The 27,363-nt window shown below is 31.9% G+C and overlaps 1 protein-coding gene across 1 annotated transcript; it reads right to left on the bottom strand.

The window, feature by feature from the left end:
- Window positions 1-10,295: 10,295 nt before the first annotated feature.
- Window positions 10,296-24,667, bottom strand: LOC108914570 (separin). The gene is made up of 10 exons (XM_018720406.2): window positions 24,519-24,667; window positions 23,260-23,517; window positions 22,833-23,000; window positions 20,960-21,108; window positions 19,066-19,190; window positions 17,733-17,964; window positions 16,493-16,800; window positions 16,264-16,431; window positions 15,770-15,918; window positions 10,296-10,315 (listed from the first exon to the last, which is right to left on the bottom strand). The coding sequence occupies exons 1-10, from the start codon at window positions 24,598-24,600 to the stop codon at window positions 10,296-10,298; spliced, it is 1,659 nt and encodes a 552-aa protein (XP_018575922.1). The 5' UTR covers window positions 24,601-24,667.
- Between the last annotated feature and the right edge of the window lie 2,696 nt (window positions 24,668-27,363).

Below are 27,363 nucleotides of genomic sequence, written 5' to 3'. Positions count from 1 at the left end.
AAAAAAAAAAGACAAAACCTAACAAACAAATAGAATCAATTTCAACATAATAACAACAAGATTATACACAGTCCACACATCAATCAATAGTATTACAAGATACAATTTACAATTTACACCATAACATGTAATATACATAAGAACACGAACATATTAAGCAAATACTGAACAATTAATCGATTTTAGTTCCACAGCATCATGGATATCCTTTCTAGCAACAGAGAAAATAAAGTTTTTTAGCGCTTTTTTGAAAGTAACTGTAAATCTCATGGACTGTATTTTATCTGGCAATAAGGCATATAACCTCGGACCAAGGTAAGTATGACTTTTTTGTCCTATGCTTTTATTCTTTCTTTGAGTTACAAACATTTTACCTTTGTTTCTTGTTTCATATTTATGTTCGCTGACTATTAATTGACTTTTATTTTTGTGTTGATGTATAGTTAGGAAATAGAAGAATAGTTGCCGTAGGTCCATCAAACACGCTTCAATAAAAAGATCATCCGAAGGGTAAGTAGATATTTTTTTAAACATGATTTTAATAATTGTCTTTTGTACTATTTCTAGACTACGCAATATACTCTTACTTACATTTCCCCAAGCTACAATTCCATAAATTAGGTGCGATTGAACCAATGAGTTGTAAGTAATTATTCGAGAATCATGGTCAAGTATATCCCTTAACACTTTAAACTTATGAAACAAGAATCTTACCTTATTAGAAAGATATTTTATGTGCTTATCCCATTTTAGGTGATTGTCTAGTATGACACCGAAATACTTAAATTCTCTGACCGAATTGATTACGATATCATCTGAAATAGCCAGAAACTGAACAGTGGGTGAGGAACGAACATCAACATAATTATATAAAACTCGCGTTTTATCATAATTTACTGTAAGTAACATTGATTTAAACCATTTAAATATTATTTCTAGATCTTTTCCAGCTTTTCTTGTGACAGTTTCCCAGTCATCGTTACTGTAGAAAATACATGTATCGTCTGCGTATGCTATAATATCTCCCATAGTGGGCAGACAGAATAACTCATTTATATATAAGTTAAACAGTATAGGACCTAATACAGAGCCCTGAGGGACTCCATACGTGATCCGTTTTAATTCGCTACGATAATTATTTATTGCCACAAACTGATAACGATGAGTGAGGTAACTCCTGAAAAAGTTTAATGACACCCCTCTAGCACCCACTCTTTCCAGACAGTTTAACAACAGATCATGACTTACAGTGTCAAACGCTTTTGACAAGTCTATAAATACACTGAGGGATTTTTTGTTGTCGTCCATAGCCGAATATATATTGGAAGTAAGATGAAGAATAGCATCTTGCGTAGATACCCCAGCTCTAAAACCATACTGTCTTGGTGATAATACCTGATGTCTCTCAAGGTAGGTACATAATCTTTCTTTTATTATCTTTTCAAAGACTTTAGATAAAGTTGTAATTAACGATATTGGTCGGTAGTTAACAACATCAGCACGATCGCCAGATTTAAATACTGGTATTACCATAGATGTTTTCAATGCATTAGGAAAGTATCCTTCTTCAAAGCATTTATTAATTAAGAACATTAAAGGTTCACCCAGAAATGGACCCATGCATTTTAATAATTCCCCTGTAACTCCATCTTCACCAGGCGACTTGTTACTTTTGAGTGATTGTATTATATTATTTATTTCAGTTAATGTTGTTGGTTTAAGAAATATGGATTCAAAATGATTAAAATAATTTGATGTTGAATTGACTTCTGGCTGATTAATAATTTTACCTGCCAATTTTTGACCCACAGTAACATAATGGTTATTAAATACGTCAGACATAGTTTGTTTATCTTTTATAGTTTCTTCATTGTGATTAACGTATTGAATATCCCTTGATATTTTCTTAGACGAAGTTAATTCCTTCACAGTCTCCCACATCGCTTTATTGTTATTTGAACTTTGCGCAATTCTATTTTTATAATAATTCATCTTAGCAGATTTAATTACATTATTTAAACGATTTCTATAAATTAGGTATCGATTTTTTAAATTAATGTCAAATCTTTCCAATAACTGGTTATACATTTTATCCCTTTTGTTTATTGAATTAATAATACCCTGCGTGATCCAACTTTTGCGCTTCCTTTCTGATTTCCTTATAATGTAAGTGGATTTTTGTATCTCTTTTGTAATAATATATAGAAGTTTCTCAAAACCCGATTCAATACTGTTAGCTTGATAAATTTCATTATAACTAATTTGGGTCATGCCTTCGCTAAGTTCTTTATAGTCAACTCTTCTATTTATTTTTATATCTTTTTTGGAAATCTTACTAGTTTCAAAAATAATTTGAACAAGTACCGTATAATGATCAGTTAGTTTTGTTTTTATCACAAAAGGTAATAAGTATTCATAATCGCATTTAGTTCTAATAAAAACATGGTCTAAGCAAGACCGACTATTTTCTGTCACTCTCGTAAAATCATTTATTGCAGAAACAAAATTAAATTCACACATATTATTCAGATATTCCCCTACATGTTCACTTTGTTCATTTTCGAGTATGTTAATGTTCATATCACCCACAAACAGAAAATAGTCAGCCTTATCCAAATTGCTATTTGAAAAGTATTGTTTCAGATCTTGCACAAACTCCAAAGGCTCAGTAGAAGGTGATCTATACCCAGCCAAAATACTAATATTTTTTTTGCTGAAACTGAATCTCGGCTAGTATCAATTTATTTCCATTGGCAAGAGGAATCAACTTATGTAAAAATTCAATACCATATTTCAAGTATATTATAGTACCATCATTTTGATTAATTGTTCCGTAGTTATATACAATACTGTAACCTGGTATATTAAATAAGTGTATATCGTCCAATTGTCTAGTTTCTGTTAGAATAATACATCCAGGAATTTCCGTGAGTTGTTCTAAGTAACAGCGAAATTCATTAATATTTTTATTTATACTTCTTATGTTGTTATGAAGCACTTTAAAACTTATATTTCCTCTATTGATCTTAAGAACTTCGTTACACTCAGATAATGAGTCTAAAGTTATGGTGTCAATTTCATTAGTATTAAAATCTCTAATATAAGGATCCATGGTCCTAATATAAAACCAAAAGAAGAAGTATTTAAGAAAACAAAAGGAGAGATATAATTAATTATACACAATTTTGCACATCGGAATTAACAGTATACAATACTATTTATGCCTACATCAACGACATTAATTGGAACCCTGAGTATTTCTTCTGATGGGTGGAGACAAACACATTATACATATATGGACCTCTACTTACTTACTACTAACAAACACATGGAACTATTAATGTTTCTTATCGGACTTAGCAATCCTTTCTGAGGATCGAATTGTATCACCTGATGAACTTTTTTTTGTTGGACGACTGACAACTTCAGCTATCGGTACGGGAACATTTTTGGAATTTTGGGTGTGTTTTGTCGCGTTTTTTTGTTTTATTTCTTTGCTGCCACTACAAAGTATGTTTGAAAAAACCTCTTCAGTGGTAACAGGAGTTGAAGGTACACTTGAGTTTTTCCTTTGAAGTGGGGGTGAAAGGGTACTTATATCTATCTCATTATTTGCGTCAGTCTCTTCTAATGGAGTTTTTTTTAAATCTTCATAAGAGTATGCTTCCCCATTGACAATTAATTTAAAGTTTTTGATTTTTGCCGGAATATTCTTTTTCCTTGCGTATGTCAAATGTTCTGTAAGAAGTTTACGTTCTTGGAGATCTTCAGCTGACAAATCATCAGCAATATTTATATTCGTTCCTTTCAGTTTGTTAGCCTGACTGATTATATTTGATTTTTTTAGGTATGAGATAAGCTCTAATCGGATCGGTCGACTTCTGGTATTACTTTTCTTTACTCCTAACCGATAAGCATTATTTATTTCTGGTATAGTTAATTCTACATCTAATTTTTCATTTATTAACGCCAAGATAGTGTTTATAACGTTTTCATTTTCATATTCCTGACAGCCATATACGATGATATTATTCTTTCTGGCTCTTCTTTCATTGAGTCGAATTTTTAGTTTAAGTTGTTTATTCTCCTCTGATAATTCTTCATAGTTTTTCTGTACTTGATTAGTTTTTATTTCTAGTTCCTTTTTTAGCAACGTAATTTCCTCCTTAATTTCCTTATTTTGGGCAGTGAGATTCATTAAAGCTTTATATGTATATCGATATTTGATACGTTGTTCGCGTCAGTCATTCTCATGCAACAGAATGTTTGGAAATTATATAATGTTTTCTCCGCCTAAATGCTTCTCATCTACTTAAAATTTAATTTTGAACTTTATAAATGCCGCAATGTATGGCCACCTTTTCAGCACTCTAGGACAGGGTAAAAAACACTGCCACAACAAAAAACTCTACTGCTATTGATAGGAATAATCGAATATATGGCGTATATGTGTAGAAATATTTATCTATACATTTCCTAAATGAGAGTTATTTTGTAAATATAATACTTTCAGAGGATGCACTTACTGAGATAATTTAACAGAACATTCACTCACTAAATTTTACTTAGTAGTAACCATGACAAACTATAGTTTTTGCAGAGCTCACTATTCTCTCACTACGTACACGTATTGCTGCTGTACAATATGTTTTCGATTCATGTCCACATATTCATCATTAGTAAAATTTGGCATAACTCTTGTTAATTTACACCCAAAAAGTATTTAGCTGATAACAGCAACAACTTAAAGAAGAGTTAATTGTGACAACTGGCATGACAGCAGCACACTTAGTTTTTCTTTGATTGATCGCAATCATATACAGTGCGAGGTGAATGGTAATACATTTTATTTTTTTATTAATAAACGAAAAGTTTTAAAGGAAAATTGCTAGAGGTAAAAGTTTCTAAAAGAACCAGTTAATCTAATGCATATTTTTGGTTATCGAGTTTTTACGAAATATAAAAGTTATGGCAAAAAATGGCTTGAGGGGTGGTTATTTCAACCCCTATCGAGGGGTTAAAATTTTCGAAAAATAGTTAAAAACTCGCATATGTATTAGTAAACAACCTGTAAAAAATTTGTTATTTGTACCTCGTTCGGTTTTCAAATTACAGCCAATTTTCATAATTTTTTTGGAAACTAATGGCCCATATCTCTTCAGGGGAGAACATTTTACTAAGGCGATTTTTTGCAGATCGTGTTCTTTTGAAATGTAGATTCACTGGTATCATTTATGCTACTCCATTCAAAAACACCCTGTATATGTAAATAGTACACAAGGGTCAGATTCGATCTGTACAATTTCAACTATGACAAGTTGTTGCGGGTTGCCTAAATATGTGACGTCACACTGAAAGAGTCTATTCGATCTGGGCTATGCAATGTTGTCAAATTAAATTCTTTAAAGGAAAAGTTATTAAAAAGCAAATTTCCACACCGTGGAACGTTAATTTTGTTGAACGGGTGTTCGCCACGAGCTCTACCGTCCCACAAAAACTAGTTTTATTCTTTTAAATAAGATAAACTATGAAACAGTATTTAACAAGAAATCTAACAGAAAACTTAGGCAATAATCAATAATGATAAATGAAATACACAAAAATAAATAAATAATCTGTTTACTCACCTGATTTTTATAACATAACACACAAGGTTTTGTGGCATATTTTCGAGTACTGGTACCAAGATCCTCTTCCACGGGGTTTAAAATTTCTGGTTCAAAGATTTCATGTCTTTTAAATGTTGAACTAATCTGACAACATTTTGTTATTCGGTACTTATGGTGTAATCTATCTGATATCGTTTTCTTTGCTCCTGACAAAAACTAGACTCTAACCATATCGACTCTTTCTTGACTCATATACATATTTTTTCGTAATGTTCAAAAACTTGAAATTAAAACACAACATTTCACTGTATCTTCACTGAACACTGACATAAATAACTTTATAAGATTATACACTTACAGCACATAATGGCACTTTATGTACACCTTCCCCAAACCAATTCGGTCATCCTGTTTTAATCAGGGGTCGGCTTTTCCGCACCTTCAAAGGCAAGACATACCTCAACAGAACAGCTGTTTTTTTTAGTGTTTGATGCTTCGTCCATATTAACATTGAAAAAAATAATATGTTGACTCGTAATATTAAGTTAATCTGTTTTCACAAAATTATTTTTAATTAGTTTTGTTGTTTAACAGTTGATCAAAAAAATATATTTACAATTAGTAACATATCCATGTACCAATATTAGTTAATATTTAATAAGTCATGTAAAACGTTGATATTGCACTAACACAACTTCACACACAAATTCCGGGTGTCCCGGTTTGCGCCGCTCAGTTGTGGCGTATACAAGAATTAAAGTGCATTTAAAAAAACTAATCATAACCTGACTATTTACTACATTAAAAAAAAAATAAATAATTTCAGATTCGTGTTCAGGGGAACACGTACCTACTATTACCCCTAAAAAACTGACCCCCACTTAAAATTACACCCTGTATAATGTGACTAGATTTCCTTCTACTCTCGACGGACTTAAAATTATATCTTCCTCTTCACACATTTTTTCCAAATTGTGATCTTAAGTACGATACATATTTTAAAAGTAAAAGATGTAAATATGTATAATCTCCATAACTTTATTCATCAAAAATAATATCCAGATCCCTCACTGTTTCAGCCCTGGATAGCGGTACATATATCATTTATTTTATATTCATATAACATAGCCTTCTTTTCTTGGCGTATGTCATAGTAAGACATTTTTTTTATATCAATATGTAACAAATTGTCATATACATTGATATATTTTCTTTAAGTCATTTTGAAATGATATTGTATTTAACTGATTATCGACTTTAATATATTTTATATTTTTAAATTATCCACAATAAATAAATATTACCATGATGTAATAATTTGTAATGCGATGTAAATTAGAAATACCAGGTGCCCACGATTAGGTCCTTGAGGGACACTGGATAAAGCAATGAAATGAATGAATATAAATTTACGTTCAAATGTGACCTTGACCATGACCTTCATGGTGTCATTTAGAGGTCAACCTGAAAATTTTAAATGGAACCGTATATTTTTGACCCCGGAACAGATCTAATATATTGGACTAAACATTTGATTAAAAAAGTTTTCAAATTGACCTGTAAACGACCTCCAAGTTATAGTCAAAGTCACCGTTTGACTGCTCACTTTTAAGCCTAACATCTCGGTAATTTTTCCACTGATGAGAACCTTCGGAGACAGGCTGTTGGAAATACTGTGACCATTTCAGGGGTCAAAAATATACGGTTCCATTTAAAATTTTCAGGTTGACCTCTAAATGACCATGAAGGTCATGGTCAAGGTCACATTCGAACGTAAAATTTTCCGCTCTTACCATTTCCGGGGTCAAAAGTATAGTTCCATGTAAAATTTTCAACTTGACCTCTAAATGACCTTCAAGGTCATAGTCAAGGTCACCGTTGGATTGCTCACTCAAAACCCTGCAACTTTTGTCCTAATCATTTTTTTGTTTGAACAGTATTTTCTGATAGAGGGGGGGGGGGTCCAAACTTTTTGAACACCCTGTATAACCACATATGTAGACATATTGTTTTCTGTTTTGCAAATTAGCCGTAATTAGTTTAGGAAAATTGTCATGAAATCCGAATTAATTTTTAAGTTTATATAAAATGAAATCACGTTATATAGAATTAAATGCTTTCTGAAAGTCAGTATATATGGGGTGTAACTTTCCTGAACACGAATCTGAATTTTTTTTTCAAACAAATAAATATACGAGTTATAATTAGTTTTTTACAGGGTTCGTAATTCAAAAGTAATCTAGAATTCTCCGACTTTTCCAGCTTTTCCCTGACTTATAAAAGAAAAATTCAGGTCACTTGTAGGTCAATTTTACACACTAATTGGTGTTTATGCATTACACTTTTTCTAGACTGGACACTATAATCTATTTTATACCCAAAAAACCTCTTATAAAGGTTTCAAAACCACAAATAGTTTTCTTTCGAGAACTCGGAGACGGTTTTCACAAAACCTCCAGTTGCAAACATCAAATTACCTGACGTTCATAAATACTTTTAAAATTCCCCTGTTTTTTATGAAGAATAATTAATTTCCTGGCGTTTCCCGATATTCCCGGTTTTCCAGGAAAGTCACCATATTTTTTTCTATGTTAATGTGGACGAAGCGTCGAACACTAAAAAACCGCAGTTCTGTTGCGGTATGCCTTTGAAGGCACGAAAGAGTCGACTGTCCGAGCACCCGATTAAAATAGAAATGGCTGAAAACTGTATGTACTGTTTCATTTGGTTACATATTTGTTTAATCTTCGACTTTATCGGTTTGGGGCAGGTTGTACATAAAAGGTTTGTTTCAACAAGAGTCAGAGATTGGTTTCGAACCGTCAGAAATGTGCATCCAACTAATTCTTGCGATATATTCACTGAAGACACATTTAGAACTTAGGCCAAACATTTCGAACGGTTCGGAACTAATCCCTGACTCTTGTTGGAACAGACCTAAAATGAAATTATGTGCCAATGCAAACCTGGAGTTTCTGAAAAAACACCAACACAGTTAGGATAAGCCTTACAGCAAAGCCCTGCACCAGAAAACTTGACGTTTTTTTTTTTCTGTCTGTATTAGATTCATATTTACCACATAAATTAGACATTATTTATCCATTATAAGGCTTATACCACAAAATGAATATAATGATTTATAACACCACAGGGTGTCCCAGAATAGCGTTTCCAACGGAAGACCACAGATTTGGGGATAATAGGCAGATTTAGGCCAATTCACTCCCTAGATGGCCTCAAAGTTCGTGAACATTTTTTGAATTTTGTAAATAACTCAAATACGTATTATTCGATTCTGATTATTTTTGGGGTGTGGACTTTTGCTTTCAATCTACACATTTTGGTATTATACAGTATTTTTTACAATTTAAAATTTCTACAAAATTGATCTGTAGTGATAATATCCCTTCATAAATTTTTCCCCTTTGGGGCAATAATGACAACTATTTTTTATTTGATAGGTGATACCATTTGGAAGTTTTTGGGACTCTTATAGAATTTTTATTAAATGAGCGGTTTGGGTAAAAAAAAATATTTTTTAAATGTGTACATTATCTTGCCATCCATATTACAATACTTAACAAAGTGCTAGTAGGTTCTGATTTTGTAGGTTGACTGGAATTTCAGTATGATCTTATGATCAGTATGTCTAATGTCTAATGTCTAATGTCTAATGTCTAATGTCTAATTGAACATGTGTATTCTCAAGAAAATCCACATGCTGTCAAAGTGAAACATCAGCATGAATTTCGCATTAATGTTTGGTTTGGGATCGTTGACAGCATTACATTTGGCCCTGTTATTCTACCCAATAGACTGAATGGAGAATTTTATTTAGAATTTTTGCAAAACCCGAGTTATTGAAAGATGTGCCGTTATTACTCAGAGCTAACATGTGGTTTATGCATGATGGCACCCCACCACACTTCACTGTAAATGTTCGGCAGTATCTGAACCAAAGATGCCCTCGTCGATGGATCGGTAGAGGGGATAATGTTCCTGTTAACTGACCTGTACGTTCACCAGACTTAATACCTTGCGACTATTATCTTTGGAGCACTCTGAAAACAACAGTGCATGCTTCCACATCTAACACTGAAGAAGGGTTGTGGAGGCATATTCAATATGCCATAAATATTTTAAAAATGGCCCTTAGGAACTGCAAAGGGTGTCCTTTAACTTTCTTCGCCGAATTAACCTTTGTTGTAAGTGGTCATTTTGAAGTTTTTATAATAAATATAATATAATTAAATCAACTTTGTTACTTTTATCTACAACATTTTTTGTTCTATTTGATTGTTTTTAGGAATTATTTCAATAAAATTAGGCACGTAGATAACTCTAATCCGTCGTATGTGTGTATCCTGTCGCCACGGGCAAATTTCGAGTTTTGTTAGGACGCACCCCATTGGTCGAAGGGTTGCTCGTTCCTTTGACCGAGCATTTAAATACTCCGCCTCAAAGTCTTGCTCTGGACAGAGCCAGAGTGTGGACGTACAACGGTCGACTTTTAACTATCACTTTAACTTTCATCAACCGCCTTCCAGGTCGCGTTTATTTTTGCTTTGCTCTTTTATTCGCGTAACTGAGGTATACCAGGGGTCAGTTGTCTGAGCACCGGCCAACAATTGACTCCATAAATGAATTCGTCGACAACTCCACAAGAGAAAATTGGTATAACTTCTCTTATTCTGAGAAGTCAGCAGCTAAAATAAAAGAATTCAAACAGTCTATAATTTTCATTGCGAATTACACTAATAAATCGAGCAAGCACGTGCCACAATGAAGGGATTTCATCGGTGGAAGTTAGTAGCCATTGCCGAGCGCTTTGCAAGGATTACGGCTGGTTTCGCCCACAAAAAAAGAACACAAACAACTCGTTAGGAGGCCTAGTCCAGGGTGAAGTACCGGTACCAAATCCTAAGCCTTGGAAGAGCCTAGACAGTGCCGTTCGTTCTTGCGACGGGGTGCGACCATAAGACGCCCTGTAGGAAGTGAACAGGCCCAAGCAAGAAGAAAACGATTCCATAAAAAAATAAACTTGCTTCGTGCTCTGCCGGCACGATGTAAGTCGGATTACGTCCCCGCAAGGACTGAGGCCATGGAAGAGCAACGAAGAAAAACCATAAACGAAAAATTAAGTAGGTAACGTGGTATATTTTATTGTAGTAAACAATCATTAAGAACTGGCAGGTACAATGACTTAAAGATCAAATTGAAATTACAGTCAACCTACAAAATCAGTGACTACTAGCACTTTGTTAAGTATTCTAATTTGGGTGACAAGATAATGTAGAATTTAAAAATTATTTTTTTGTACCCAAACCGGTGATTTATAAACATTTTTTTAAGAGGCTCAAAAACTTCCAAATGGTATCACTTATCAAATAAAAAATAGTTGTCATTATTACCAGAAAGAGGAAAAAATTATGAACGGATATTATAACCATCATCAATTTTGTAGGAGTTTAAAAACATTTTGTATAACACTAAAATTTATAGTCCACACCCCAGAAATAATCAAAATCAATTAATACATATTCAAGTTATTTACAAAATTCAATAAAATTTCACGGACTTTCGAAGCGATTTCGGATATAGGAGAATTAGCCTAAATCTGCCTAATTTGAGTACACGAATCTGTGGTCTTCCATTGTACACGTTATTCTGGAACACACTGTATATAATTTTCAGTACAACTAAGAAAAAAAATTGTAATTGAATTAAAAGAACTAATTAATGAAACAAAGAAAATTTCAATAGCAATATCACACATGACTGTAGTCTAGCTATGCTAATTTATATTGACCACATTTACAAAAGTTACAACAGGTATGTAAAGGAATATGGTATTGTGGGTACACATGTTGCAAGTGACCCATTTTTAAGGACGTCAAGAACGCCGCCGGACGCACCAGGGGGTTCCCGGAAGCCGACCCCTGCAGAGTGGCGCCAGGACCAGGGACTTCTGCCACCGACTACCAAGCTACCTACGATTGACTTCAACCACAAGCACTCTCCAGCAAACTCTTAAACTGTCAATATTATTTTTTCTATACAAGTTTAGTTTTCAATAAAAATAGTTTATTTGTACCGTTGAGAGAGCGTTTTATTCTTGCTGTACCGCGAAAGCAACCATCAGTATGTTTCCACTCTTTTTTTTTATTTGGCCACTTCAGTAATGAATCGTTGCTAGACATATTAAATTAGTCCAAAATACGTATCTCCGCATTTGAAAAGCATTTACTATAAGCTGACTTCACATATATGATTTGATGGAATGGAACTTAAATGGGTTTGTTAAATTTTTATTTTAGTTTTGACTGTATCGGTTTACGTAAAGTGCCTTTGTTTGATGTTTATAAAATAATTTATTTTAGTGTTTAGTGATGGTAGTGTATTTTCAAGTTTTTGTATAATATGAAAAACATATATGCGAATCAAGAAAGGAGAAAGCGATGCTGCTTTAAGACGAAATTAGATGGATTGATGATTTGTACGAATAGTTCAACATTTAAGAGACTATGGCCACTTTGAACGACAATACTCTAATGTTGGATGGGAACAAACTCAGAGAATGATAAGGAAACAGAAATTTTAAACCTGGTGGAAGAGTACCCTGGTACAGGTACTCAAATATTAGCCACAAAATTTCATGTATGTCATATACTGTAAAAATCAGGTGATTTTACAGATTATTTACTTATTTTTGTTTATTTTATTCATAATTATTGATTAATACTTGAGTTTTCTATTAAATTACTTGTACTGTTTCGTAGTTTATCTCATTTAAAAGAATTAAATTTTCGTTATTGTGAGATGATAGAGCTCTGACAAACACCCACTCAACAAAAGTAACGCACCAAAGACCAGTACCCTATGGCGGGTGGTGCAGAATTTTGCTTTTTAGGTGCGCTGTTATTTAAGGTTACACTAGCTTGGTATAAAAAATTACTAAAAAATATTCTTTTCACGACGGAATTTGAAAAAATATACTATTGCTACATATATCTAAAGATCAAAGGTAGCCTCGGTATAAATATGTCCCCCACTCAAAGTTACATCCTGCACATATAAAACTGGTAATACGCTGTCATATCTATCATAAATCACTGTATTAAATTTACGATGTGCAGATGTTTGTAGTGAATAAATAAAAAAATTATTATTTTAGATTCTGGTTGTGGCAAAATCTGACGGTATACAGACTTATCTAATGCAATTTTGTATCATTTTTACATTACGAACAATTTGGATCAGTAACAGGTATTTTGAACAGTTTTATTTCGTAACTAAAAACAGACTGAGTGATTTAAGAAAAATTAGGTGATTTGTTGTGTAGCTACTGAAATGTATATAAAAACAAATTAAAATAATTTAAACATATAAAAAACATATTAGATCGTGATCCGCCATTTTGATATACATAAGAGCTGGCAAATTTAAATTCATGCAATTGTAAACAGTCGTACAATTGTCAACAGACATTGGCACTGGATGTTTCAAATTTCCTGACATGTAACGTTACTATTACTAAACAAATGATTTTGAATACTGTTTCTATATTAGTTGTGTGCAATATCTTTTCAATTCCAAAGCAGTACAAAAGCAGCAATTTGCTTTTATATGGGTAGTGAAAGATTTTTGTTATGCAAAAGAAGATCCAACATTAAAAATAATTAGAAATTAACAAAATGTACACATAAAGGTAAACAAATCTATGAAATGTATGTAATCTTTAGGCTAATACTTTCGCTTAAAAGTGTTTAGACTATAACCTGACGTCAGAGCATCTGATTGCTTTAATTTGAAGATTTATGACCAAACAACTGCTCTGGTTATCATCTCAAGATCATAACCGAAATAGTTTGGCTTATAAAACATTTAGCTCACCAATTAAATTGGCAGGAACATTTTATGTATCTACACAACATGTACGCGATTGGATAAAAAATATATTGAAATGTGCATTGGACATTTAAGTGTGCGAGAGACATAAGATGCTGATTTTTGGAGAGCATACTCTAAATTGTAAAAAAATATATTCAATTTAATAACAAATTTAGCAAAAGAAAAGTTACACCAGTCTAGAATACTGTCTATAAGTCTTTATTTGTGGCATTTTTAGTATTTTTTTTATTTCATAAAATTGACATTGACAGATCGTTTTGGCGCATAGGGTAATTTATACTCTTTTCAGAGTTGCACAAATACCCAATCAAATAGAAGTGAGTAGACCAGAATACTCCTAAATTCTTGACCGCCTGTAACTGGTAACTGCCGCAGAAAAATAAAAAAACTCACTAAATTATGTATTTTAGCGATATAGAACAAGTATAGCAGTACAAAATTTGATAGAAAATAAAGTGACTATTTAAACAACACTTGTTTTATAAAATTATCTGACAATAGAGTAGAAAATATACCAAGAAAAAAAATAAAACACTATTTAAGGTCTTCTTAAAAACTAAAATATGTAGTATATTGTTATAATAGCATAGCGTACCCGAGCAAATGCAAAATTGCGAGACAAAAAAGATACTTTTAATGATATTTTTCCTCCAACCGAAATCTCCCATTTAATAATTAATTTGTGCTTTGAAATTATTCAAACCAAATTTGAATAATAAAGGAGAGTAGATAAAAGTATGACATATTGATGTAGTCATGGATACTTTGTCAAACATTAATCGCCATATTGCTAATTAAGGTCATTTGTGATTGTTTTTGTGGTTCAATTTGTTGAAAACTCTGTAAAAAATAGAATCTAATGAAGATTTAGGTATACCTGAAGAGATACTGTGCGAAAGAGGTTTCTTTCAATTTTCTCCCAAAGAAATCTCGAGAAATTTATGAATGTGTTTACCAACATTTTATGGATTGGTGCAAAGAAAAAAACATTAAATTCTATTCAGAAAATGTATTGATGGTATATTTCTGAAACTTAGCAAGTAAAATGAATAAAATGTTCAATGTTGCAGTTAATTTTGGATATAAAGAAGAGGATTGATATAAGCAAATATTCAAAGTTACGTGGTTTTCTCAAGAGAGATATGTACCGAAAAAATTGCGAGTATCTACAAAGAAGCAAGTTGATTGATTTTTGAATAATGTACCCGATAGATTTGATAATGAAGGTAAATGCTTTAAAAATAAAAGAACATTTTTAAAAAGCTTCTTTATAGGTTGTCGTAATATTGGGGGTTGCAGATGCATGCCGTTCTGATGAATTAGTCAATTTAACAATTGATAATGTTGACGATGTGAAATCTGCCTTAATTATAAAAATTATCAATACCAAAACCAAGAGACCACATTCTTTTACTGTGCTGGGAGACAATTATTTAAATTTTTATAGAAAATATGTTGCTTTACGTCCATCCAGATTGGTAGAATGTCGATTATTTCTCAGATATGTTAGTGGAAAGTGTCATGGAATAGGGGTCGGTATTCATAAAATCACTGCCTTTTTGCAAGAAGTGGCAAAATTTTTGAAGCTAGACAACTGGAAAGAGTACAGTAGACAAGCATTACGACGAACGTCTGCTAGCCTTTTAGTTGATGGCAGTGGATGGAGATCGAGCACTGTGGCGGAAAGCTACACTGAACTCACTTTTGAATAAAGAAAATATTGCGAAAAGAATACTGAAAGTACAACATCTGAAAATAATATAACTGTTAATGGAAACATGTTGGACTGCTTTGAGAATTGCTCCAAGAATGAGGGTAACCTAAGGATTAAGTGTCAACTTTAGCTTCTAGGATTAAAAGTGAATACTTTTGAAGCTAAGATACTATTTTTTCTCTCAATAAGGAAAATGTCAGCCTTAGAGACTTTTGACGGTCTATAAAAATATCATAGTTTTGTGACAGAAAAATTAGGTTTATATTCATATTTACCTATAACAAAACCACCCTTACGCCAAGCAAAAAATCTAATACTGATGTCTAAAGCTGCATTTTAAACTTTTGTTTAGTGACGTCAGAGCACAGATTAATGTTTTCAAATATAATCAAAATGAAAAAAGGAAAATATAGATTCCATTTTTTTAACGTACATTTTGTAATATAATTAAAAATTTGATAAATATCCCACTACTTCTGGGATAATAATGATTAACAAATACTTTTATAATATTAAAATTAATTTAAGTACTTACTTTTTTCTTCCGCCTTATTCCATTTGGATTTATCCACATACCTCCAGTGTACGGGAGCTTTAGATGGTATCCACTGACTCATAAATTCTGTGGTAAGTATATCTGTATCAAGATCTGTAACTTCCCACAGCATTCCAACCATACAAGGGCTAAACATTTTTCCTTCGTTTTAATGTAATTATCATCGGTATGCAATACATTGGTGAAAATAATTCGTAAATGTAATAAAAAACGGGTTAACTTTTTTTATATTAAATATTATGTAAATAAAGAAAATTAAATATATATCTTCTGCCGAATTCACTTCTACCTATCTCTGTTAATAAGGGCTATAGAATAATAGCATGCGGCTCCTTTTCCTTGATTTTTTTTTAATTAAAGGCTATTTTAATTAAATAAATTAAAATTATAAAAAAGACTGTTTACATTTACGTTCATTTTTTAATAATACCAACGGAATTCATATTTTACCGACAACAATATGTGGTACTTACCACCTTGCAATGAGATACATGTGATAAGGACCGTACATTTCAACCTGAGGGTCCATACGATTTATTTTGGTACTGCCGCAACCAAAAAGTAACACGACAGCCTTCACTCGACTTCGTTGGATTTTATCCAGGGACAATAAATGACTCCCGCTACCGTGGCCATTATATCTAGAAGAAAACTAAGTAAACACGGAAAATAAACGTAAGAGTTTTATTTCTTTAAGCTTACGAAAATATGTCCGATGAAGTAAGTAGCTCAAAAAATTCCGTACTATCAAGCTGACAACCCGACGTGCCAGTCCAGTTCGGAGTCCAATAGTTAAAAAAATTCATCATTCTTATCTCCATGTTTATTAAATCCATGTCCGGATTAACGATGTAAGTTCCCTTGTCGAAATCTGTCACGATTTTGTGGCCGTCGACGATATCTTTTTCATGTTCTTTGAACAGTGTGTAAATAAACTGTAAGGATGGAACTCTCGAGACTGGTTCATCGTTGAGAACGTCTATCATTTCCCAAGGAAAACAGTCAAGAGTCTGGAAAATTGAAAATAAAACTGGAAAGTGAAACTTATATTTGGGGGTGAATTTTACTATGGCCCAAAAATGTTCCATTGAGAAAATACAGGGTGTTAAAATTTTAGGAAAAGAAGGATATTAATCATAATATTTTCGAAACGGCTTGAGATATTTCAGCAATATTTAGTACCTAGTGATAGTTAATAAAGGCGCATGTTTTTCAATACAAACATAATTTTTAGCTCTAACAGTGGCATGTGTACGAGCACTGACTGATATTTTTAAAGTAAAAAATGGTATGCCAATTTTTTTCTAAATAAAATTATTTTTGAAATCCTGTTCAATTCGAAAGATAAGAGCTCTCTTGAGTTTTTCTCCTGCGATGCACCCTTTTTGAGTTTGAGTTTTAGACTATAATTTATAAAGCAAACTATCATTAATTTTCCAAGTAGAATCACACCCATAAACATTTGCATATCATTAAGAAACACTCTGTATAATTTTGATACTTAAATATTTAAAAAATAGATTACATACACAGAGACTAAATTTAAGTAGACAACAGGAGTGGTTTTAATTTATTTATTATTTATTTAATTTTAGTTGTACAATTTTGACAGGTGTTTTTGGTAGTAATTAGTCTAACAAAAAGTTATAAGTCTATCATGGTTTGTGATTTGCCAACATTATAATTGATTTTTAATAAAAAATCAATAAAATTAACTATTAAATTTTCAATTGTAAACATTAAAAAAAGTACCACAAATTGTGACAATATGAACAACTTACTAACAATAAGTCAAACATTGGTAGATGTAAAACAGGTTTAAATATTTGAAACATGTTTTCCACAATATTTTAATTGAAATTAAATCAAATTTATCAATGCGGTTTTTGGGAGTAGTTAAATGAAATATTATAAAAGTAAAAAATGAATAATTTGTACATACCTCGTCTAATATTAATATAACTGGATGTTTTTTTTGATCTGTACTTGTTGAAATTTTATCACCCAAATTTCTGATGAACTGTGTAATGCTCCTCATTAAACTTTTATCTGTGATTTCAGGGAAACAATAGTGGATGGCTTTTATAATTTCTGCTAATTTTAGATGCTTCGTCCCTTTAACTACATAAGTCAAGAGAAAAAGAGTCCTAGTTGTTACTTCCAATTGCACGACCCTATAATTAAAAATGTATTATCATATTTATACAGGGTGTCCCACCAGAAATCGCCACTATTGATATCTCGGAAAGTTCTGATCCTATAAATCTGAAAATTTGGCAACCTAGCAAAAGCAGTAGGGCCAACGCAGCGAAAATATTTAGGACTTTATGGCACTTCCAGTTATACTGTCGAGATTAACTTTCTTATTTTAAATGGGACACCCAATATATTATTGCATTTTCGAATTCTAAGTGAAATTTGAAGGCCACTTTATTAAATATTCCCTATACCTAGGAGTTGTAGATTTTGAGAAATCGCAACCATAACAATGCTTACATGGCTTGAAAGGAAATTTCAAACTGCATACGACAGAGTAAAAAAATACAGGGTGATCCATTTAAGTTAATAATGTTATAACTGTTTGAAGTTATCAAAATCTAACAGCAAAAATTAAACACCTAATATTAAACGTTTTAATTTGTTGGATTTAGTATGTCTTTTACAGGTACCAAAAATTCTCTTAATGCCACGCTCCTGAAAAGAGTTACTAGCATGTCCGCGCACCCTTACATCTGTCAATAATGTATTTTATTGAAAACTAAGTTGTATAGAAAAAGATGTGTTGACGGGGCGAATGTTCGCTGGAGAGTTGCTCTGTGTGGAGTCGGTCGTAGGTATATGAGTAAGCATCTGGTCGCCGGCGCCAGTCCGTCGTAGACCCTTCTTGGAACGCTGGTGTGTCCGGCGGAGTCCTGCTGGCGCTCTTGAAAAAATGGGTAACTTGCGGCATGTGTACCCACATATGTATCTCAAAATCTATATCTCCTAGGTATAGGGAATATTTAAAAAAGTGACCTTGTTTCACATAGAATCTGAAAATGCAATAATATATAGGGTGCCCCATTTAAAATAAGAAAGTTAATGTCAACTTCGGGTATAAGGGAAGTGCCATAAAATTATAAATATTTTAGCTGTGTTGGCTCTACTGTCTTTGCTAGGTTGCCAACTTTTCAGATTTATCAGATCAGTGCTTTCCAAGATATCGATAGTGGCGATTCCTGGTGGAACACCCTGTAAGTATATAGTAGTCGATGTTGGAGTGCCACAATGCTTACTCTGTCTTAAAGAAATTTATAAGTTCCACTTTAATCATTTCATCTAAAGATTCATCAGTGTATTTACCACTTAACAAGCACCTCCATTCTTTTAACCACATATTTTGGATATCTTTAATAATAGCCTAAAAAAAAAGAAAAGATGCCTTTTCTAACATTTGTAGTTCTTTAATATTATTAGCTTTGATATTATCTTATAGCAGGTGTCCAATGAAAAATATTTCTTCATCATTTTTACGAATTAAAATTAGGTAAGTTGTAAATAACTCTAATTTGTCTTATGTGTGTATCCATATCGAAAAATGAAGTAACTTGTTGTATATCTTATCATAGTAAACACTCATTAAGAATTGGCAGATACAATGACTTAAATATCAAACTGAAATTATAGTCAACCTACAAAATCAGTGCCTACTAGCACTTTGTTAAGTATTGTAATATGGGGGCCAAGGTAATAGTCCACCGGCCCACGTTCAAAGAAAAAAATGATTACCAGCCAGCTGTAACTTTGGGTGCAGCTTAAGTTTGACAAGTCTCCCAAGATTTGACTACGACGAAAATTCAACAGTGGTAAGATTTCCCGTGATTTTCCTTCCATAAATAAGATCCACATTAGACGCCTTCATTATAGCCATAATTCTCTATCGCACGGATTTCTATGACTTACTTTATCGCTCTCACATAACGGCCGATGAACCATGGGGACTTTCCGACCCTGTATACAGGCTATTACAAATTTGTTTCTCACTACAGGGATCTCGGAAACGGTACGAGATACGAAGTAGCTTAAATGGGATCAAAGTTGCATAATCAAGGGACCAACATTATGCCTTCAAAAAATCAAGGTTAACATGAGTAGTTTTTGAAATACTTATTTGAAAAAAAAAACGAAATTTTGGAAATCCGTTTTTGTTTCACTTCAGCCTTGTTTGAGGTGATATTGAAAAAAGAAGAACACTTTTTTCCCTCTATCGAATGGAATAATCAATTTTTAAATGAAATGTTTCATCTCTCAAGGACCATCATCAACTTCATATTTTTAAATATAACCCTGTAAATTTTATTACATTGTTTGCAAGCCTTCATGACCCCCAATACTGTACTGCTTCAACTCGAAGCAGATTCAAACGGATTACCCAAATTTCGTTTTTTTTTAATATTTTGAAAACTAATCATGCTAGTCTTGATTTTTTTGAGGCATCCCCTGATTATGCAACTTTGCCCCCATTTAAGAGACTTGGTATCTCTTACTGTTTCCGAGATCCTTGTATTGAGAAAAGAATTTGTAACAGCCTGTAGGTGAATTAGCCTAAATCTGCCTATTTTGAGTCCACAAATCTGTGATCTTCCATTGTACACGTTATTCGGGGACACCCGTACAGTGCTGAGGATGACAATGCATGTTAAGAATATAGTCTCTCTATGAAGTCAAGAAACAAGTGAGACTGTTGAATTGATTTATTTAAAATTTCTTTTTCTTCAGTGTCTGACATACCTAATCAAATAAAAGTAATAAAAATAATAGCTCATTATCATGATATGGATTTAATTATTTTGTTTTATTGACGAAAATATCAGATGTCGTAATGGCACATAGTTTTAAATCTGCATTTTAGGAAGACTATACAGACTATACAAATGTTTTACCGAACTTTAATTATTATTATTAAATTCAACAAAAAGAAAGGTATCTGTTGTGAGTGGCAATAATTTTTGTGATGGTCATGGAAAGTCGGTGATATTTGACAAAACTTCTGTATGAACACTCAATTCGATTCAACTGGACTACCGTTTGGAATTGATTCTCGTGCCGTGTTGTACCAAGTAAATGGCACATCTTTAAGATAAAATTAAATCAACTGACTAAATTATAATAATTATAGATTTATTTTACCTTTAACCTATTCTCTATTGACTGTCTCCTACTCATATAGTTTAATTTTTCCTTGTGATTTTTAAAAACTTTCTGTTTATGTGACATTAATGCTTCTTTATTTCCTTTAATTATAGACATCATCTCCTGAGCTAACTCAACACAATTACCTGTAATAAAATTTGCATCTTTACAAGGTTTTTCAAATTGAATGTGATAACTTTGTTACCTTAGAAACTGTCAAAATACATTATAAAAGGGATTTAGTCTTTATTCTATTTAAATATAAAATAGGATTTTTATCACAGTGTTTCATCTTTCAACAACTAACATCAATTTAATTCGTCAGTGCCGCGAAAAACAACTACTCCGAGGGCTATTTGCCCCTACCGGCATTGAATTACATTCGCGACACCCAGTACAACAGCTAGGATCGCTCATCAGCTGGTCCCACCAGGCACAGACCGGTTTCGGACTTATTAGTCCTCATCAGTGTGTCATAGGTAGGACAACCAATCAATCAACAATCAATTTAATTATTTTTTTCAATAGAAACCTACACTGAATTCTTCTATTTCTTAAAAATTATATTTTAGTGATTACTAACTTTTTAATCTAGAGAACTCATTATCAAAATAAATTTTCTTCATGGTTATTATACAGGATGTCACCGAACAAATGTTACATACTTCAAGGGGATAATCTAGAACCCAAATGGTGTCGATATAACCAAATTGCTTAAACGAAAAATATCGCAAAAAAGTTACAGGGTGTTACAATTTCTTTTTTATTTCTCATTTTCTCTTTAACTCAGAAGCCAGTTAACCGATATCGGCAAAATTTGCTGCTGCTTAGTTTCTCTTCAAGAAGTGATTATGTTCCTATTAGGTTAAATCTTACATTTTACTACAATATTGAATATTCTTCTGTAACTTTTTAGTACGTTTAAATTTTTACACGTAACTATCAGAACTACGTAGACAATTTTATTCTTCACAAAAAATGTATACCTATCAAAAGTCGAAATTATGCTCATATATGAAGATATTACAGAAAATATTTATTAGCACATACCCTATATTTTTTGGAAATAACTACGTACCCATAACAATTTGAATAGTCGCTGTCAAGTTTGTATTTTGCAAGTTTTTTCTGAGAATGCCTGGTCACAATGAATTTACGAATTATGAAATGAGAGACATGATAGTGGTATATGTATAAGAACGTTTTACTGGACGCGTAGCTAAGAGAACATATGAAGAACTTTATCCAAATCGTAGATAGCCTTCTCATACATTGTTTGCTTCTTTATTCACCAGATTAGGAGAAACTGGAAACTTTGGATTTAATTCACAAAATGGAAGGTATGTTCAAAGAAAGGTACGAAACAAAGAACAAATTCTAGAAAGAGTAGAAGAAAATCCCAAAATTAGTATTTCTTTTTTTCAGCAGCCACAGGAGTCGGCTGCAAAACCATTACACGCAGCAGTTACGTTTCCATTTTCACCCTGTACGAAATTTGCTTGAACCAGACCGCCTGCTGAAATTAACATTTTGCAAACGATTTCTCCAGATACATAACCGGGGAACACTTTTCTGGGGAGAATTGCCTTTACAGATGAAGCTGTTTTTACCCGTAGAGGCATTTTTAATTGGAAAAACTCTCACATGTGGAGCGAAGAAAATCCACGGGCAATAAAAGAGCATCACTACAACACAAATTTTCAGTTAACGTCTGATGCGGGATTGTAGAAAATTTTATTTTGGCTAAATCGACACCATTTGGATTCTAGATTATACCCTGAAGTATAACATTCGTTAGGTGACAACCTGTAAATGCATTCAATATGTGTGGTGCATTTATGCACTTAGTAGTGGCATTTAAAAATATTACCATTAACAGCATCCTTAGGTGCGTCAACAGTTACCAAGAAAGGACTTTGTTCACTTTGTCCACAACTAAAAACGGCAATGTGAATTGGATTTGTCTGATAAATATTATTATCCTCATTAATATTATCCAAAGGATTATACTGGGATGTTAGCTGAATTAAAGTCCACTCTGAAAATTAAAAAAAAAAGAAATATTTTATAAAAAACAAGACAAAAAAATGTTCAATTTCTTTTGTTACTAAACAGCAGAAGATTACAGATACATATATTTTTATTATGAAAAATGTCAACTGAGAAATATGTTCCCCATCAATAATTTTGAATAAATGAAATGATACACTGTGAACAAATTTATTTGAAAGTAATATGAAGATTCAGAATTTACGTGATTATATTAAAACAGTGTGAGTTAGGGATACCAATCTTACCTTTCGGCATCTGTTCTACTTGTTCCAACATGGCCCTTATGCTGTTCTCTATCTGATCGGTAGGGCACTTAAATGCAATTTCATCTTTAGCAGAAATTAGAGGTCCTTTAGACATAGGTTCGACATCACAAGATAAGAATTTTTCATATCTCAATGCAGCCTTATTTCTTAATCCTGGCGAATGAGACTGAGCAAGGTTGTATATTGCAGCCAATTCATTACTTGCTTGATCATTTAATGCTTTATATTGCTGAAGTCCTATAGGTATAAGAAGAATGTTACATTATTATATTTTGATACAAATATGACATTCATATTTAAATATTTTTTCTGCAAGGCAATAACAGAAAAAAATTAATTACCTAGTAAACTTTTTAGGTAATATTTGTAGTAACTTATTAGGTACATGAATTATACAAATATATATATATGGTAACCCTTTCTCCACTTCGGGAAGACCACTATTGCAAGTTCCCGAATGCTGTACATATATCTGTAGATTTACTGTGACAGTATTCGAATCTGCAGTTGTAGTACGGCGATACAGTATGAGTCGCACAGGACTGCATCTTAGACACCTCAGTTACCATTGTTAAGTACTACCACATTTACAACAAGAAAATTCAGCAAATTCAGCAAAAATTTATTGTAATAATTAAGTTTGGCACTTCATACTCTGTTCTAGAATCTATTTTTCATATTGGTTCCTCAGAATCCCGAATAAAAAATGACCCAAAATTGTTTTATAACAAAGGTAAGCATATATCACAAATCTTGAAAAAATAGACTTTCATATTCCCTCTAGGACGTATCATTTCCATTGTGCCTTATGTGTGCCACTTCATTCAAGAAATTAAAAATAATGGTGTTCGTTCATTTATTTTTACATATCACATGTAGACTAGCTGATTTATAAAATCCTGATTGTTTTTGGACCAGTCAAAATTTTTATGCAATCTCAAATCTTAAAATATTGATATTCTGAATATTTTTTGTTTATTTCAGATTTTACTGATTTATTTAAAAGATTTAGTTTCAACATTTTAAGTGTAATACAATTATTTCATTACATAGGTACATTTAGTAGTATAAGACTATGCTAAAAGCCTATTCAAGAATAAATAAAATAAGTAAATATTCATTTACATGCATATTTAAAAAATATATATGTAAGTATATTTATAAGAAAAAATTAGTTTTTACTAATTACAATCTCTAACAGATCTTGCTGTATTTGTGAGACTTTAAAATTTACTTACTTTGAAATTGAATTCCAGATGGGTAATGAATATTTTGAAGCTCTTTTAGAATCCGAGATATTTCTTCATGTTTTTCGTTCATTTTTTAATTGTTTAAATTCAACTGACAGTTATAAAAACATTATAGGTTAGGTAAGCGTTGCCAACATAGATTTAATAGTACTTCTCTGATTTCCATTGATGCACTGAGTGCGCATTCAGTGTATCTCCATCCTGTATTATCTACAGTGATAATAAAAGATGGACATATACTCGGTGCGCACTTACAATTAGTGTGTCAATGGAAATCGCCATTAATGTTGAGTTGGAACGGGACTGTTGGGACAACAGACCACCTAGACTGGCCGTATCTAATTCCAATGCACGGGTACCAGTGAATGCAAAATCCGGGGTAGTGGAATGCGGAAGGCAGTCTGATCGCGGGTTGGATTACGGCTCAGGGGTCTGGTCCGTAACTTTTTTCAGAATCGACGAAAAAATCTGAAATTTGGTATGGGGGCACTGTGAACGATGATCTACCGATTGCCTTTATCAGCTGCACCGTCGCCGCCCCCGGGGGCGGCAACCACGCCGGGGGCGGCGAAAACATGCAGATACGTCTGTTTCGTCGATCTCATCGTGTTCTACGTCCCGAGTTACCCCTGTAGCCCAAATTTCAGATTTTTATTCCAAAAAGTTAGGTAAAAAGTTTTTGGACTTAGAATTTCATACTTCTTTTTTATTATTTAACTGGAAATAAATAATACTTTCATGTGTTTTTTTTTAATATCTTTTATTTGAAAAATGACTTATTTTGAAAGCAATAATGTATATACATACATACATTTTTTCGAAATTTATTATGTTCTGTAAAAAATTAAACCAAAGTTGTGTGCGAATTGTACTCAAGGAACATTCTTGCAAGACTTGCAAAATATCACCTTTCAGTAATATTACAAATAAAGGTAGTAGGTAGGTAGGTAGGTAGGTAGGTAATATTACAAATAAAGTTCTTGTGACATTTTTTTTTATTTCTGGACACCCCGTACACCATTTGTTAAGTTTCACCATGGCAACCTCATTTTAAATTCAAGCAAAACTTTTTTATGAAATAATAATAAATAATTTTTATGAATTGATAATTATGAAAAATACCTTGAAAATTTTTTCAGGACATGATTTNAGGGTTCACAGAGAGACCCTCAGGGAACAGATTCGGCTCCTTGATGCGCAGGAGCTCTCCCTCGATAGGAAGGAGCGGTCTGCCAACAAGGCAAAGAAAAAATATGAGGTCATCGCTGCAAAATTTAGTGAAATTAATAATTAAATATAAAAATATTTTATTATTATTAATTTTGTTAAATTGCAGATGCTTTTAATCTTCTTTTTTATATATTTATGTGTTGTAATAAATCTTATATTTGTAGTGTAGTTTAAAAAAATATATTTAAATATAGTATTATTATTTATTCATTTGTTTTCTTTACCAATTGAAACCTAAAATATATATGAAATAATAAAACATTCTTTTTGTGATTACCTAGTTTTTGACAAGTAAAATAAAAAATATTTTTATTACAAATATATTTTCTTGTGAACATTAAAATAAAAATATATGCTACATATTAATTAAATAAACCATATTAAAAGAAGTAGTTTTTTTTTTATCATATAAAATATTATTAATTAATACAATTGATTATAGTTTACATTTCAAATATTAAAAATTAAATTAAAAACAAATATTACCTAAATAACGTTGTTAGAATATTTATGGTGTTTTTTGTTGTAGTGTTTTATGTTTTTTAAATTCTAAACGCAATACACCAGTCATGTGTAAGGTGGTTGAATTCCTGGCTAAGAAATAAACAAATTTCAGTCGATTTCAGGTACTGAAATCTTGAAAGCTAAAACGTGTAGAACAAAAATAAGCACCGAAATAAAATCTTTGATGTATATTCATTACTATTTAAGTTTTGCTTATATAAAATAATTATTTTAAAAACATGTTTGTAAAACATGTGTTTTCAGCTATCCTAACCCTACATTTTAACAAATTTTTCACATATTTACAAATAAAAATAAACAATTTTATATGTATGATTATGAAAGTATATGTTATAAGATTACTTACATGTGGATGTGTATTTACAAAAAATAGATATTTTCATAGATTTCAGTACCTAAAACCTTGTTGGTTTGATCAACTTTTATATCTGTTTTCATGTTTTATTGCAGACATCTTTGCACATATCATCCATGTTATTAGATAAACTTTGGACTATTCAGTTACTAAATGTTCAAAATTATTTGTCTTCAGATTCAGTGTATATACAAGGCTCGATAAAAATTGTTTACAAATTTCAGAAGAAAAACTATGACAAAACATTCACTGCATAATTTACTTGGAACAGAAAATATAGTATATAAGGATTTATTTTATAGTATATGTACGGGGTAGAATAAACAACATTCAATACAAATATTTTTATTTCCTAACTATTGCAAAACATTCACATGGAATATAAGACATTGTAGACAAAAGTTTATTTCAAATACATAACATTATCAAATATTAATAATCATTTAATTAATCCATTTTCATGCTTCATCTTGGATAAATATAATGTTCGTTGTTGTACCAATTTTTCCTTTACTAACCATATATACAGGTCGACTTCTTAATGCATCGTTAAAGTTTTCAATACCTTCCTTTTCAAAATGTATGTAAAATCTTCTTGGTAAGTAGCAGGTAAAATTTTCAGTTTCGGCCACAATACCGTCACCAAATTTGGTTTTACTAAACCTCAGTTTCACTATTTTATACTTTTGATTTATATGTAAATCTTTAATATTCTTCAGTTCT

The sequence above is a fragment of the Anoplophora glabripennis genome, unplaced genomic scaffold, assembly GCF_000390285.2.
Source record: "Anoplophora glabripennis isolate ALB-LARVAE unplaced genomic scaffold, Agla_2.0 scaffold1327, whole genome shotgun sequence".
NCBI lineage: Eukaryota > Metazoa > Arthropoda > Insecta > Coleoptera > Cerambycidae > Anoplophora > Anoplophora glabripennis.
This window is presented reverse-complemented; position numbering and strand designations above follow the sequence as displayed.